General features: G+C 40.9%; 1 protein-coding gene and 1 long non-coding RNA gene across 4 annotated transcripts in view; both read left to right on the forward strand.

Moving 5' to 3' along the window:
- The window catches only part of LOC121575185, a 98,081-nt gene extending 86,653 nt beyond the window's left edge, over positions 1 to 11,428 (forward strand). The window contains exon 3 of the long non-coding RNA XR_006661488.1: positions 10,610 to 11,428. This is a non-coding gene — a long non-coding RNA (uncharacterized LOC121575185). The remainder of the gene's footprint in view (positions 1 to 10,609) is intronic.
- LOC121576029 lies at positions 3,114 to 6,976 on the forward strand. 3 transcript variants are annotated; one of them, XR_006661487.1, is made up of 3 exons: positions 3,114 to 3,987; positions 4,046 to 6,610; positions 6,717 to 6,976. XR_006661487.1 is itself a non-coding variant. In XM_041889326.2 (2 exons), the coding sequence occupies exons 1-2, from the start codon at positions 3,114 to 3,116 to the stop codon at positions 6,052 to 6,054; spliced, it is 2,883 nt and encodes a 960-aa protein (XP_041745260.2). In that variant the 3' UTR covers positions 6,055 to 6,976. The 3 variants fall into 3 exon arrangements, 2 of the variants coding, with proteins under 2 accessions (XP_041745260.2, XP_045078951.1); XM_041889326.2 differs by having other exon boundaries at positions 4,046 to 6,976; XM_045223016.1 differs by having other exon boundaries at positions 3,895 to 6,976.
- Positions 11,429 to 14,318: the final 2,890 nt, after the last annotated feature.

Genomic DNA, 14,318 nt, shown 5'->3' on the forward strand with positions numbered 1-14,318 from the left:
ATTTAGCAGACGCTTTTATCCAAAGCGATTTACAGTCATATGTGCATACATTTTTACGTATGGGTGGTCCCGGGGATCGAACCCACTATTTAACTGCCATAAATGTTATTCATGTCATTATTAATGTTATTCATGTCATTATTAATGTTATTCATGTCATTATTAATAGGTTTTACATAATATCATTATTATTTGTACAACTTGTATTTTGAATATTGATTTTGCTTGTATTTATGTGATAGGAACTATCTGTACATTCTATGTTGTGTTGGGACGCTTTTAGTGGTGACAAGTTCCAGACATCGGGGTAAAGTAGCGGCGGTAAAGTTTAGTACTCTGAAAGATAAGTTAAATTAACGACGTGTTTATTTACAAGTATTCTTGTTTCTAAGTGGACCCATTTCCCTCTCAGTTGTGTGCAGCCAGCGAGGTATGTTCATTATGTTAATTATTTGTCGCGCATATTTACGTGCAAGGTTTCTGTAACGTGAACGCCAACTTGTTTTTTGTGCATGTGTTGAAATGTATTTAAACAGTTCGACGGTGGATTGATGACGGTGGAGAATTTAGTAGAAGAATAAATCCATCAGTAACCAGAACAGCGGCGTCGTGTATTTCCTGGAGGGAGTGATAGTCGAACTCGAGTCTGCGTGATCGTTTCCTGACCTGCTCTGCAAGACGGCTCGTCAAGACGGACTCACAGATAAGCCACTGTTCAGTGTTAAAGGACTCACACAAGTTCATCCGTTTTTTCTTTCATGAAGACGTCCGTAAGTCAGACACTTAAATTTGTGTTCTGAAAAGGTGACACAAGGATTGGAAAATATAAAGGACTTCAAAGGGCTGTGTGTAGCCAAGTAACATAACAGTGTGTAACAAGATATTAAGAGACATTAATGTAAGTGATTTAGCGATATTGATAATTCTTTATTTCATTGAATATAAGTCATTGATTTACTTAAGAAGAGGATTTATGTTTGTGCATTTAAGAAAGCTGTTATTTTGAGTGATTCTGCAACATTTCAAAATCTTTATAATGCCTGCCTTTATTCTGAAGGGTTAATTTCAAAGACAATAACTTAACTTGGCATATTCTATTCTCTTGAGTATTTCTTTTTGTAAAATGTTTGTTGTAAACTCTACTGTTTATTTAAGACAACTGTCTTGTGTACAGGTTACTTTCAAATAAGTTAATATGTCACATAGAAGTAAAGAGAGTCAGTGTAAAGGATCACTCGTAGAGCCAGTAGAAGAGACAGAGCAGACAGATGAGTCTAGCGTTGTACAAGAAGCAGTACAGTCTGAAGAGCCTCGACAGAGTGGAAGAGCCCGTACATTAACGGAAAAGGGAAAAGAATTTCAGAAAGAAAAAACAAAAGAACTACTAATTCGCTTTGACAGCATTTATGAACGCTGGAAAGTTTTAACTAAGGTGGCTAAGAAATCAGTTACAAAACAAGATCCAAGCAACATCCTACACGAACACAGCAGCACTATTCAAAGAGAGTTATCTGAACTGAATAATGTTTATGAAGAATATCGCAGGATTGACAGCCCAGCTCACGAGATGCGCCGCAAGCTGGATAAATGTATATCAGTCACCAAGATTGTTGTACACAACGCGCAATCTCAAATTCAAGGAACAAAGGAGGAACTGATTTGGCCGGATGCAAGCTCCGTATTCGCATCTACGATTTCCAGTGTGTCATCTCCAGACTTTAAGTCTTCTAAGGCCACTTCCATTCGCTCTAATGTATCCTCAGTTAAACGACAAGAAGCCGCTGCTGAGTATGCAGCCACAAAGGCTGTGTTGAAGATTATGGCTGAGCAAGAGTGCCACCAAGAGAAACTCCAAAGACTTGAAGTTGAGGACAAGAAGATAGTTGCAGAGCAAGAAGTAGCTGCAGTAACTCGTCGTCTTCAAGGCGAAAGAGAAGAGACTGAACGTAAGATAGAAAAGGAGAGACAAGAAGCTTTGCTCTTAAAGAAACAGCAAGAAGAGAATGCTGCAAGGAAAAGATCTGTAGAAGACTTAAAAAGAGAGCTTGGACGTTTAGAGGAGATAAAAAGACTGAACGCGGCCAGAGCAAGGCTTCAAGTCTATGACGAAAATGAGTTGTATCCAGACCAAAGGCTTACTCCACATAAGTCTGAGCTGCCTACATTTGAGCAACCAATTGATCAGGTGAATCCTGTGTATCAGCACCCACAACCACTAAGGGATGTGGCTACAAGAAGTGTGCTTCAAAACGACACAAGAGAGCTTGTGAAAGTCCTGGCTGAGGCTATATCAGCAAATAGGCTTCCCATTCCAGAGCCTACAATTTTTAGTGGGGATCCACTCAAGTTTAACCATTGGAAGTCTTCCTTTCAGACACTGATTGAGAGAGAAAATATTCCAGCTGCAGAGAAAATCTTCTTCCTTCAGAAATATGTGGGAGGAGCAGCTAAAGAAGCAGTAGAAGGTTATTTTCTGATCGATTCAGAAGATTCATATCATGCAGCATGGGACCTGCTCAAGGAACGTTATGGTGAGCCGTTTGTGATTGCCAAGGCCTTCCGAGACAAATTACATGCTTGGCCAAAACTAGCTCCTAAGGAGAGTGCAGACTTAAGAAAATTTGTAGACTTTCTACGTAGTTGTGAATTCGCTATTGCTCACAATGAGAGTCTAAAGGTTCTTAATGATGATATTGAGAATCAAAAACTAGCTGCCAAACTACCCGACTGGTTAAGTAGCAGATGGAACCGAAGGACCACACAATACCAACTGGAACACAGAAGGTTCCCAAGCTTTAACTATTTTGTGACATTCCTGTCGATGGAAGCTAGTATTGCGTGCAACCCTATAACATCCTACAACGCATTACGACAAAGTGAACCTGATAAAGCAAAGATCAAGAACCAAACTGTAGGTGCCAAGATCTTCACAACTAACATCAGTGAGAGAAACATAGTCACGTGTGTTATGTAAGAAATTAGGACACAGTTTACACAAGTGCTTCAAATTCATTGAAAGGACAGTCGCCGAACGAGTCAAGTTCATTCAGAATGAAAGACTGTGCTTCGGATGTTTAAGTCCTGGCCATCAATCCAAGAGCTGCAGTAGCCGGATGGTCTGTGACACCTGCTCAAAACGTCATCCCACATGCCTACACGAAGATCGCTCAAAACAAGAACCAAAAGGGGAAACATCTAAAGACATAAGTTATGGCAAGGAAAGAAAGCTACTGTCAACACAAGAGGTTATCAAGGAAACCACATCCAACAGAGTTGTGCAAGATGGCAATACCACACAGACTTCAGCGATAGTACCTGTCTATGTATCAACGCAAAGTGATTCAAGTAAGGAAGTTCTTGTCTATGCTCTGCTAGATTCACAAAGTGATTCTTCCTTCATTCTTGAGGAAGTAGCAAACATTCTAGATACGAACACGGAACAAGTGAAGCTGAAACTATCTACAATGTCGTCAAAAAGGACAATTGTACCCTGTAAAAGACTCAAATACCTACAAATAAGAGGTCTATTCTCCTCTAAGACGATCACAGTGCCAACAACGTACACTCATGAATTTATCCCTGCCAATCGGACACACATTCCAACTTCAGAGACCGCTAAAGCATGGCCTCATTTGGAGCATCTTGCAGAACACATTGCACCGCCAAAGGAATGTGAAATTGGTCTGCTAATCGGATACAATTGCCCACAAGCGCTAATGCCCAGAGAAGTCGTATGTGGAGAAGAAAACGAACCCTTTGCTCAGAGAACTGATCTAGGTTGGAGCATAGTGAGTTATGGTGACCCACAAGAGCACTACAGTGATGCAATTGGAGTAAGTCACCGCATCATTGTAAGGAAAGTGACACCTGAACCCAAACCAACAATCAAGCTCAAAGGTGAAGTTCACTATGTTTGCAAGACTCAGATCAAGGAAATGATCAGTCCAAATGATGTAATTAAGGTACTAGAATCTGATTTCAGTGAAAGTAAGTCGCTCTGGATAAGAGCGTCTGCTAAATGACTAAAATGTAAATGTAAATGAAAGAGTTGAAGAAGATGCAACCGTCTCTCAGGAAGATCTCCACTTCTTGACTAAGCTGAGAGATGAAATCAAACACAAACAAGATGGTCATTATGAAATGCCCTTACCTTTCAAACAAGACAGACCAAATCTACCCAATAATAAGTCATGTTCTGTTCAGCGTCTAAGAGGCTTGGAACGAAGGCTCAAGAGAGACCAGAAATACTGCTCAGACTACATGAACTTCATGAAAGATATCATTGCTCGTGGTGATGCTGAGAAGGTTCCCGAAAAGGAACTCAACAATCATCCAGCCTGGTATATTCCCCACCATGGGGTATACCACCCTCAAAAGCCTGGGAAGATACGCGTCGTCTTTGATTGCTCAGCAAGATTCCAAGACACGTCATTGAATGACCACCTTCTTACTGGGCCAGAGCTCACAAATACCTTGGTGGGAGTTCTCTGCAGGTTTCGCAAGGGCCCAATTGCTATTATGTGTGATGTGGAGCGAATGTTCCATCAGTTCCATGTAAGACCGGAAGACCAAGACTACCTGAGGTTCTTATGGTGGGAGAATGGTGACCTGATGTCTCCGCCATCAACTTTCCGGATGAAAGTCCATCTGTTTGGGACAGCCTCCTCACCCGGCTGTGCCAATTTTGGTCTCAAACATCTAGCCGCTAAAGGTCAGGATGAATTTAACCAAAACGCTGTTAAATTCATCCAAAGGAATTTTTATGTTGACGATGGACTGGTGAGTGTAACGTCTGATGCTGAGGCAATTCAACTCATCAAGGAAGCAAGAGGTCTTTGCAGCACAGGCAAGCTAAGACTACATAAGTTTGTCTCCAACAGCAAGCATGTATTGAAATCAATACCAAAGGAAGAGTGCGCTGAAAGTGTCAAAAACCTTGATATGGCTTTGGGAGAGCCACTCATGGAAAGAGCTCTCGGAGTGCAATGGTGCGTGTCCTCTGATGACTTTCAGCTCAGAGTTACAGTCAAGGAACACCCGTTGACCAGAAGAGGAGTGCTATCAACAGTAGCTTCCATCTACGACCCATTGGGGTTCGTAGCCCCATTCATTCTTCTAGGAAAGCAGATATTGCAACAACTGTGTCGAGACAAGGCCGGTTGGGATGAACCACTCTCAGAGGAACTCAAGACACAGTGGGAATCTTGGCTACAAGATCTACAAAACTTGTCTAATGTAAGGATCAGAAGGTGCTATATTCCAGCAAACTTCATAGATGTCAAACAGTACGAGCTTCACCACTTCTCAGATGCCAGCGTCACAGGCTATGGGGAGTGTACTTATCTCAGAACGATCAACACCAATGGGGATGTCCATTGTTCGTTAGTCATGGGGAAAGCACGTGTTGCCCCCACCAAAGTGACCACAATACCACGCCTTGAGTTATCTGCAGCAGTGGTAGCAGCAAGGACAAGTGTTGTGCTCAGAAAGGAGCTCGAAATAGATGGTCTTCAAGAACATTTTTGGACAGACTCAAAGGTTGTCCTTGGATATATAAACAATGATGCAAGACGATTCCACGTCTTTGTGGCTAACAGAATCCAAAGAATCAAGTCCACTACAGATTCAAAGCAATGGCGATTTGTACGTTCTGAAGATAATCCTGCGGATCATGCTTCAAGAGGCCTAAAGGCAGATCAGCTTGTAGCTTCAACTTGGTTTAATGGGCCAGATTTTCTGTGGAAAAGAGAGCTGCCCATAGAAGACGTCAAAGTAAGTGAGGTCATTGACAATGATCCAGAACTTCGAAAGGCCCAGGTGCTCAACACAAAAGCAAAAGAGGACAGGACATTGTTAGACCGCCTGACAAGGTTTTCTGACTGGAAAAGAGCCGTCAAAGCTATTGCTCGTCTTAAGCGCCATGCTAAGCAAATCAAGGGTCTCAAACTTAAAACAAATGAAGCCACAAGTGTTGAGGAAAGACAGGAAGCAGAGCTTTTCATCATCAAATTGGTTCAAACGGAAGTATTCAGCACTGAAATCAATGGAGATTAGCAAGAGTAGCACAGGTGTACCCTAGCACTGATGGAAGAGTCAGAAAGGTAAAACTGTTAATTAGTGACTCAACCTTAGATAACCAGGGAAAACGCACTACAAAGCCAGTCTATCTTGACAGGCCTGTATACAAGACAGTTTTACTGCTTGAAGCAGAATGAATGTTATGGTTATTTTGTGAGGTGAAATCCCAAAGGATGTGATTTGGTGGGAGTTTAACTGCCATAAATGTTATTCATGTCATTATTAATGTTATTCATGTCATTATTAATGTTATTCATGTCATTATTAATAGGTTTTACATAATATCATTATTATTTGTACAACTTGTATTTTGAATATTGATTTTGCTTGTATTTATGTGATAGGAACTATCTGTACATTCTATGTTGTGTTGGGACGCTTTTAGTGGTGACAAGTTCCAGACATCGCGGTAAAGTAGCGGCGGTAAAGTTTAGTACTCTGAAAGATAAGTTAAATTAACGACGTGTTTATTTACAAGTATTCTTGTTTCTAAGTGGACCCATTTCCCTCTCAGTTGTGTGCAGCCAGCGAGGTATGTTCATTATGTTAATTATTTGTCGCGCATATTTACGTGCAAGGTTTCTGTAACGTGAACGCCAACTTGTTTTTTGTGCATGTGTTGAAATGTATTTAAACAGTTCGACGGTGGATTGATGACGGTGGAGAATTTAGTAGAAGAATAAATCCATCAGTAACCAGAACAGCGGCGTCGTGTATTTCCTGGAGGGAGTGATACACTACCCTGGCGTTACAAGCGCCATGCTCTACCAATTGAGCTACAGTTATCTCTTGACTCCAAGTTTACTTTTATATGATGCTTATTATATCAATATTTGCGCATAAAAGCGTTTCCACCACCAGTTCTCGCATAATAAATTTGACCAACACATAAAGATCCCACCTTGTGTAGATTATTTTGTTTTGTCTACATTTAAAACGTTTACAGACAAATGTGCTGTTTCCTTCAGGCCTGTCATGACATTTTCAAAAAGTTTTATGGAAACCTGGTTAGTAGTTAGGTTTCCATCCAATTGGTGACAGATTTCGAATATTCTAAAATCACATAAAGAAAACATATGCATTTTCCCACCAGTGGTGTGTTTCAACCAAACTGACTTGACGCAGATACAAATCAGTGCGTGATGACATGGTGCACACAAAATGTACTTTTTTGCTTAAGTATTCACATACCAAATAAAAATCTAATGTTCATGTGTTCCATCACATTTTCAACTCTACCGATAGTTTTGTCATAAACTGTTGCTTAAATAGCAAATGTGCCAATAGTCTTGCACATACAGTGTGGGTAGGCTCTGCAGGTAGGTTAGTCTACATGATGAGATTATTATGGATAAGAGCGAAAATATTTGACAGTAAATGATCGATTATCATGTCACCAGAATAAGACCCTTGACATTTATTGGAAAGCAGCATCAAGCTCATATCTTGCACTTATCTTGCATTTCATCTATAGCCTAATAGTTTCCGGAGTCGTAGTGGGAGGACCACACACCATGTTATAGCGTGACTCCAAGTTTACTTCGATATTATGTTTATATCAATACTTGCCCGTAAAGGCGTTTCCACCACAATTTCTCGCATAATTAATTTTACCGACACAAAAAGATCCCACCAGGTCAAACAAACAAATTATCTGTTGGCATTTATAAAATTGTACCGAAACTTCCTGTTTCCATTACAGCTGTCTTGATTTTTTTATGGTTTGACTTTACTGACATTAAAACTGTGGATGGAAATGTGGTTATTTAAGTGTGCATTCATACTATTTCATCCTTCCACAAGATATAGCCCCGACACAAATCTAGGGTTGCTACACAAGCCGGCTGGTCATTCAGTCTTTTTGTTCTGTATCTATGGACCATACCCAGTTGTTCAGTCTTTTTGTTCTGTATCTATGGAAGCGACCCAGTCATTCGTTCTAAATGTTCCATTGCCTTACTGGCTGGCAACGTTCTTATCCCTTGCTTGCTAGCTAGCCAACCACGGCTAACTTACAGTCAAGTCAAAAAGTGCAGCCAGAATAACAGCAAAGTAGCTGTACTTGTTATTTGGATACATGCGTAACAATGAGCTAATGAGGCGCGATTTCGCCTGGATTAGAAAATGTGCTCACTAGTGTCGTAGTAAATATAATTTGTCGTAGTAAATATAAAATGTTATAGATTGGTCTGACTAAAATGTTGTGCAAGACCCATTTGTGTTAGGAGCTTGTTTTCAATAAATGCTGTTCCAGGTCAGAGAACAAAGGACAGAGGAGAACGCCATATCTTGTCACCAGATGGCCTAGTCTTGCAGGAGTGCGATAACAGGACAACACCCCCACCTCCGGCCATAAACCACCAGTTACTCCCCACGAGTTCCCTGGACACACACAGACATTTCACTGTGCACGCACACTAGTCAGGACACTGTTGTTCAGAGGAGCTAGCCAACAACACAGGTAAAACAATCACTTCGAACTGAAGCTGGAAAGACTGCAAACTAGATGCACTTCGTTTCGTTTTACCTTTTTTCAATTGACATTTCTTTGTATATATACATAAAAATCATGCCAGCTGATTCATGATTTGACTGGCCGAGAAACGCTGCATGCTTGCCTGTCTGTCTCCTCCCACTTCCGACATGTTCATTACTATGGGACAGCTGGAGATCGAATTTGAATATTAAAACAATGTTGCAAATGTCGGAGAGACAAACAGCAGGGTTTATAAAATCTCTGCTGTTGAAAACTAAATGTTAGTCTAAAAGAAATGTGAGATAATGTCTTTATAAATAGCCTGGCTGGGTTGATGAGACAGTGGATTGCGCAGTCAGATGGAACAATCACTTCAAAAAAAAGTATGCCTAGGCTACACTTTCCTCCACTCAAACTAATTCCAGCATCCCAAAAAGTGCACTGTACACCCACCATTTGATGAAGGGAAAGAGAGATAGATATCTTATAAAACACCAAAAAGTGTTATGAAATTGAGCGATTGTCATAAGGCCTACACGCTTGTAGGCTAAATTCATTGATGCATCTTGCTGACAAATTGACCTTTTTTGTCAAAAGAAAAGTCGGGACACCTGAAAAGGTGCTGAAATATGGGACACAAATAAAGCTGTGTCTGTTCCGAGCTCATTGGCGTGCAAAACTGTGAGGGCCGATATAATGTTGCAAGTTTGCTAGCAAAGCTCAAGACAGACAGAGAGGCAGACAGGCTGAGTAGAGAGATTAATGCAATTGAAAGAACCTGACCCAATTGTCACTGGTTTAAACCATGACAGAGAGGCTAGGGAGTTCGTTTAATTTGGAATACGTTTTTATTTTCATATTTACCGCTGTAGCAGTACAAAATATCATTTAAAACAAATAGGAGAATGGTTAAATTAGACACCCTCCCCAAAATTTGACTTTTGTTGCATTTAGGGGAGCTCATGTCTCATTCAGGACCAAAATATGGTTTTTGGGTGGAATTTTCCTTCGACTGGCATGGCCTCTTTACAGCTTTGTATGATAACCTCTGTGGGTAAAATGAATATATCCTTTTGTTCATAATATGTTGTTAAATTCTCATTAAGTTGCATTAATGGAATGGGGCAGACTGTTTTCATATGCGCTACGTGGAGGCCGCAAAGGCTTGAAGTGTAAATTAAATGGAGATCATATCTGGGTTGATGCTCTCCTACATGGCATCCATCATCGGGGAGATAGAAAGAGGCGACTCTAACCCCGAACTAAGCAATAGTCTATTTGGCTACTTTGTGTCTCTAATAATACAGGGGTTTGTCCAAGTTTCATCCTTGCTTTAATACATTTTGATGATGTTTGACTGATGTCTCAGGCTGTTACTAAACTAAATATTGTGTAGTGATATCTTTAACCTACACCATTCCATCATTTCCATCCAAATTAAGACAGATAACTATTTTGTTTTATTTCTCTGAATCCAGAAGGAATGGACTCACCTTCTCAATTCTCATAAATGGAAGTCCACAAGAGAAAGGGGCCGTGACAAATCTGAAATAAATGCAAATTACATTTTTAAAGGTCTATGGTTGCACAAAGACAGCAAACATCTCTGAGTAGAATTGACAAATTGAATTTGTTGCACAATGTCTACAGAACATCCTTCAAACCACTTAGGAGCTGAGAGAGTCTCCTTGTTCTCTTTAGTGTGGAGGATACAAACGTTTCCATTTACCTAACAATGTGACTCAGATGGTGGAAGGCAGCTATATGTGGCATAAAGTCTCAGAAATGTGCCATACAATTGTTGTATGAAAGTGAGAAAGCCAGGTAGCTTGTCCTCTAACTTTGGTGTTGGTTCAAGGCCCTGGATGGAGAAAAGAAAATCACACAAGAATGCTTTGTCAAATTTCTGCAAATACAAATGATATGTTCTTTGCTTTTTGCGAATCGCTGCATTCCATCATGTCACAAAAATGTATTGACAGTCTCTAATTTGTTGGCTTCATATGTGTAACCTTTACCCTATGTGTCTTTCTCCCCTGCCTTCTATCTCCCCAGGTACGTCACCTGAGAGGCACAGTGGGGTGGACCTTGTCGGATGACAAAGTCAGCCGATGAGCCTAGTACACCTGTTCCACTTGGAAGACCACAGTACACTGAACAGGGATGGATGCTGTGAGGAACATGGCTCTTGGGCTCCCCCTTGATATGATTCTCAAAGGGAGAATCTGAGTACAGCAGCACTTCACTTAGTGCTCTGAGAAGGGCCTAAGTGCAGAAGCTATGGCCCACCCACCTTACTACTACAGCAAATGGTGCATCCTCTAGCCCCCTAGTAAACGGAGCTGCAGCATTAGGAAACCAGAGGAGCCAACAAGGCTGAACTGTAGAGGCTTAGGGGGGGAATCTTCCAGTGATTATAAATTAAATGATTTTGTTTGTACTGTACGTTATGACTAGTGAAGGCTGTTGGGAGCAGAGTGCTACACTCAGGTCCTTGGACAAGGGCTTGTCATCAGCCTCTTTTGGACTACACCTCTGAGGAGTACTGTCGACCGGCATGCCAGTGAGCACTCCAACAGCTCCATGGACCCTCACTTATTCCAGTCATGTTAATGGGATATGTGATGCTACAGCTGGGACATTGGTAGAAGCCTCTGACAAGTACCGCTAATAAGATCATTCTAAGGACACACACACACGACCTATTTTGTAATTCTACCAACATTGTATCCGGAGGCCCATTGTGATTCCTCAAACTTCACTATCAGTGAGTGAGTTGTTTTCTCATTGCTAAATTAGATTGCATTAATTATATTTTTGCAACAGTGTATTAAGATATTCATACTGAATACTGAAACAATATATATGTTAAACATATATATATATATATATATATATATATATATATATATATATATATATATCAGTGGGGGAAAAAAGTATTTAGTCAGCCACCAATTGTGCAAGCTCTCCCACTTAAAAAGATGAGAGAGGCCTGTAATTTTCATCATAGGTACACATCAACTATGACAGACAAAATGAGAAAAAGAAATCCAGAAAATCACATTGTAGGATTTTTAATGAATTTATTTGCAAATGATGGTGGAAAATAAGTATTTGGTCAATAACAAAAGTTTCTCAATACTTTGTTATATACCCTTTGTTGGCAATGACACAGGTCAAACGTTTTCTTTAAGTCTTCACAAGGTTTTCACACACTGTTGCTGGTATTTTGGACCATTCCTCCATGCAGATCTCCTCTAGAGCAGTGATGTTTTGGGGCTGTCGCTGGGCAACACGGACTTTCAACTCCCTCCAAAGATTTTCTATGGGGTTGTGATCTGGAGACTGGCTAGGCCACTCCAGGACCTTGAAATGCTTCTTACGAAGCCACTCCTTCGTTGCCCGGCGGTGTGTTTGGGATCATTGTCATGCTGAAAGACCCAGCCACGTTTCATCTTCAATACCCTTGCTGATGGAAGGAGGTTTTCACTCAAAATCTCACGATACATAGCCCCATTTAATTATTTCCTTTACACGGATCAGTCGTCCTGGTCCCTTTGCAGAAAAACAGCCCCAAAGCATGATGTTTCCACCCCCATGCTTCACAGTAGGTATGGTGTTCTTTGGATGCAACTTTGCATTCTTTGTCCTCCAAACACGACGAGTTAAGTTTTCATCTGACCATATGACATTCTCCCAATCCTCTTCTGGATCATCCAAATGCACTCTAGCAAACTTCAGACGGGCCTGGACATGTACTGGCTTAAGCAGGGGGACACGTCTGGCACTGCAGGATTTGAGTCCCTGGCGGCGTAGTGTGTTACTGATGGTAGGCTTTGTTACTTTGGTCCCAGCTCTCTGCAGGTCATTCACTAGGTCCCCCCGTGTGGTTCTGGGATGTTTGCTCACCGTTCTTGTGATCATTTTGACCCCACGGGTTGAGATCTTGCGTGGAGCCCCAGATCGAGGGAGATTATCAGTGGTCTTGTATGTCTTCCATTTCCTAATAATTGCTCCCACAGTTGATTTCTTCAAACCAAGCTGCTTACCTATTGCAGATTCAGTCTTCCCAGCCTGGTGCAGGTCTACAATTTTGTTTCTGTTGTCGTTTGCCAGCTCTTTGGTCTTGGCCATAGTGGAGTTTGGAGTGTGACTGTTTGAGGTTGTGGACAGGTCTTTTATACTGATAACAAGTTCAAACAGGTGCCATTAATACAGGTAACGAGTGGAGGACAGAGGAGCCTCTTAAAGAAGAAGTTATAGGTCTGTGAGAGCCAGAAATCTTGCTTGTTTGTAGGTGACCAAATACTTATTTTCCACCATAATTTGCAAATAAATTCATAAAAAATCCTACAATGTGATTTTCTGGATTTTTTCCCCTCAATTTGTCTGTCATAGTTGACGTGTACCTATGATGAAAATGACAGGCCTCTCTCATCTTTTTAAGTGGGAGAACTTGCACAATTGGTGGCTGACTAAATACTTTTTTCCCCCACTGTATGTCTATTATACACCTGTGATAATGACACACCATCGAATACTATGGAAGCCATAACTATGGAAATGACAGATTGGAAATACATTTGTTGCACAGATAGTGAAATTGTTGATTAAATGCTTTAATAAGAGTATTGATGGTATTTTTCTAGTTTGTGTCATTTGAACTAAGCAATGTAAATGTGATACATGTTCAAATTAGAAATGCAAATAATAACATTACATACTGTGAGAGAGAGAGAGGGATTCATGACAGTGGCAAATAAGACAGTGTGTTCCTTGTTGTATGGAAATCACACAAAAAACACATAATTTCCTCAGGGAGATCATTCAAGATTGAGGTCAAAATTGGACATCTATCCATGTCCTGAGGATGTGGGGAAATGCCTTCAAAACCGGCCACTAGGCTCAACAGTAAGCACTATTACCATCAAGTAGCCTTTTACTAGGGCGTTGTGGATGGGGGTGGCGAATGGGCATAGTTCCATGACTCTGGATCAGAAGGTTGCCTGTTTGATCCCAGTGGTGGACACTGTTTTTCCCCCAAACATTAACCCTTACCTTAACCATTCGGAATGAGTGCCTAAACTTCATGTTTTAACCCTACCCCAAACCCATGACTCTGGATCAGACCCTTACCTTAACCATTCGGAATGAGTGCCTAAACTTAACTTCGAAATGGAAAGATACAGAGCAGCAGGAGCAACAAAAACACTTAGAAATTTGATGTTTGAAGCAGCTTCGAAATTTGACGTTTGGAGTACATTGATGAACGTCTAATTCTGCAGTGAGACTGTGAGAGCTGGTTGACATTATCCCCATTGCAATCAAATCCTGCTTTGTCCCTCTGTTTTCTTTCTAGCTTAGTCTGATACTCTTTTAGGTTGAAAGGTTTTTGCTAAATAATGACTACAGAACACCTGCTAGCATCTCAAATTATTTTATTTTCAGAGAATATGTAAATAATTGTAGTCAAAAATGACAGTGAATAACATAGGATGAGATTTGGGGATGTTTGAACTGCTTATTTTTTATTTCATTCATATTGCTCTCTCTCTCTGCCTCTTGGATGGTTTCTGCAGTGGCAGCTGTGTATGCTGATGCTGTTATTGTACATACGCCACTGCATTATCATCCATCACCCATGCAGTCAGCAGTGGGCTTAATGGTGGAGTTGGCCCGCTGATGGCCCCTGTTTGTGACACTAGCAAATGCCAACTCTGTGCTCCACGCCTCGCGGTCTACCATTCTAATTCTGATATTA

The sequence above is a fragment of the Coregonus clupeaformis genome, chromosome 10, assembly GCF_020615455.1.
Source record: "Coregonus clupeaformis isolate EN_2021a chromosome 10, ASM2061545v1, whole genome shotgun sequence".
NCBI classification, from domain to species: domain Eukaryota; kingdom Metazoa; phylum Chordata; class Actinopteri; order Salmoniformes; family Salmonidae; genus Coregonus; species Coregonus clupeaformis.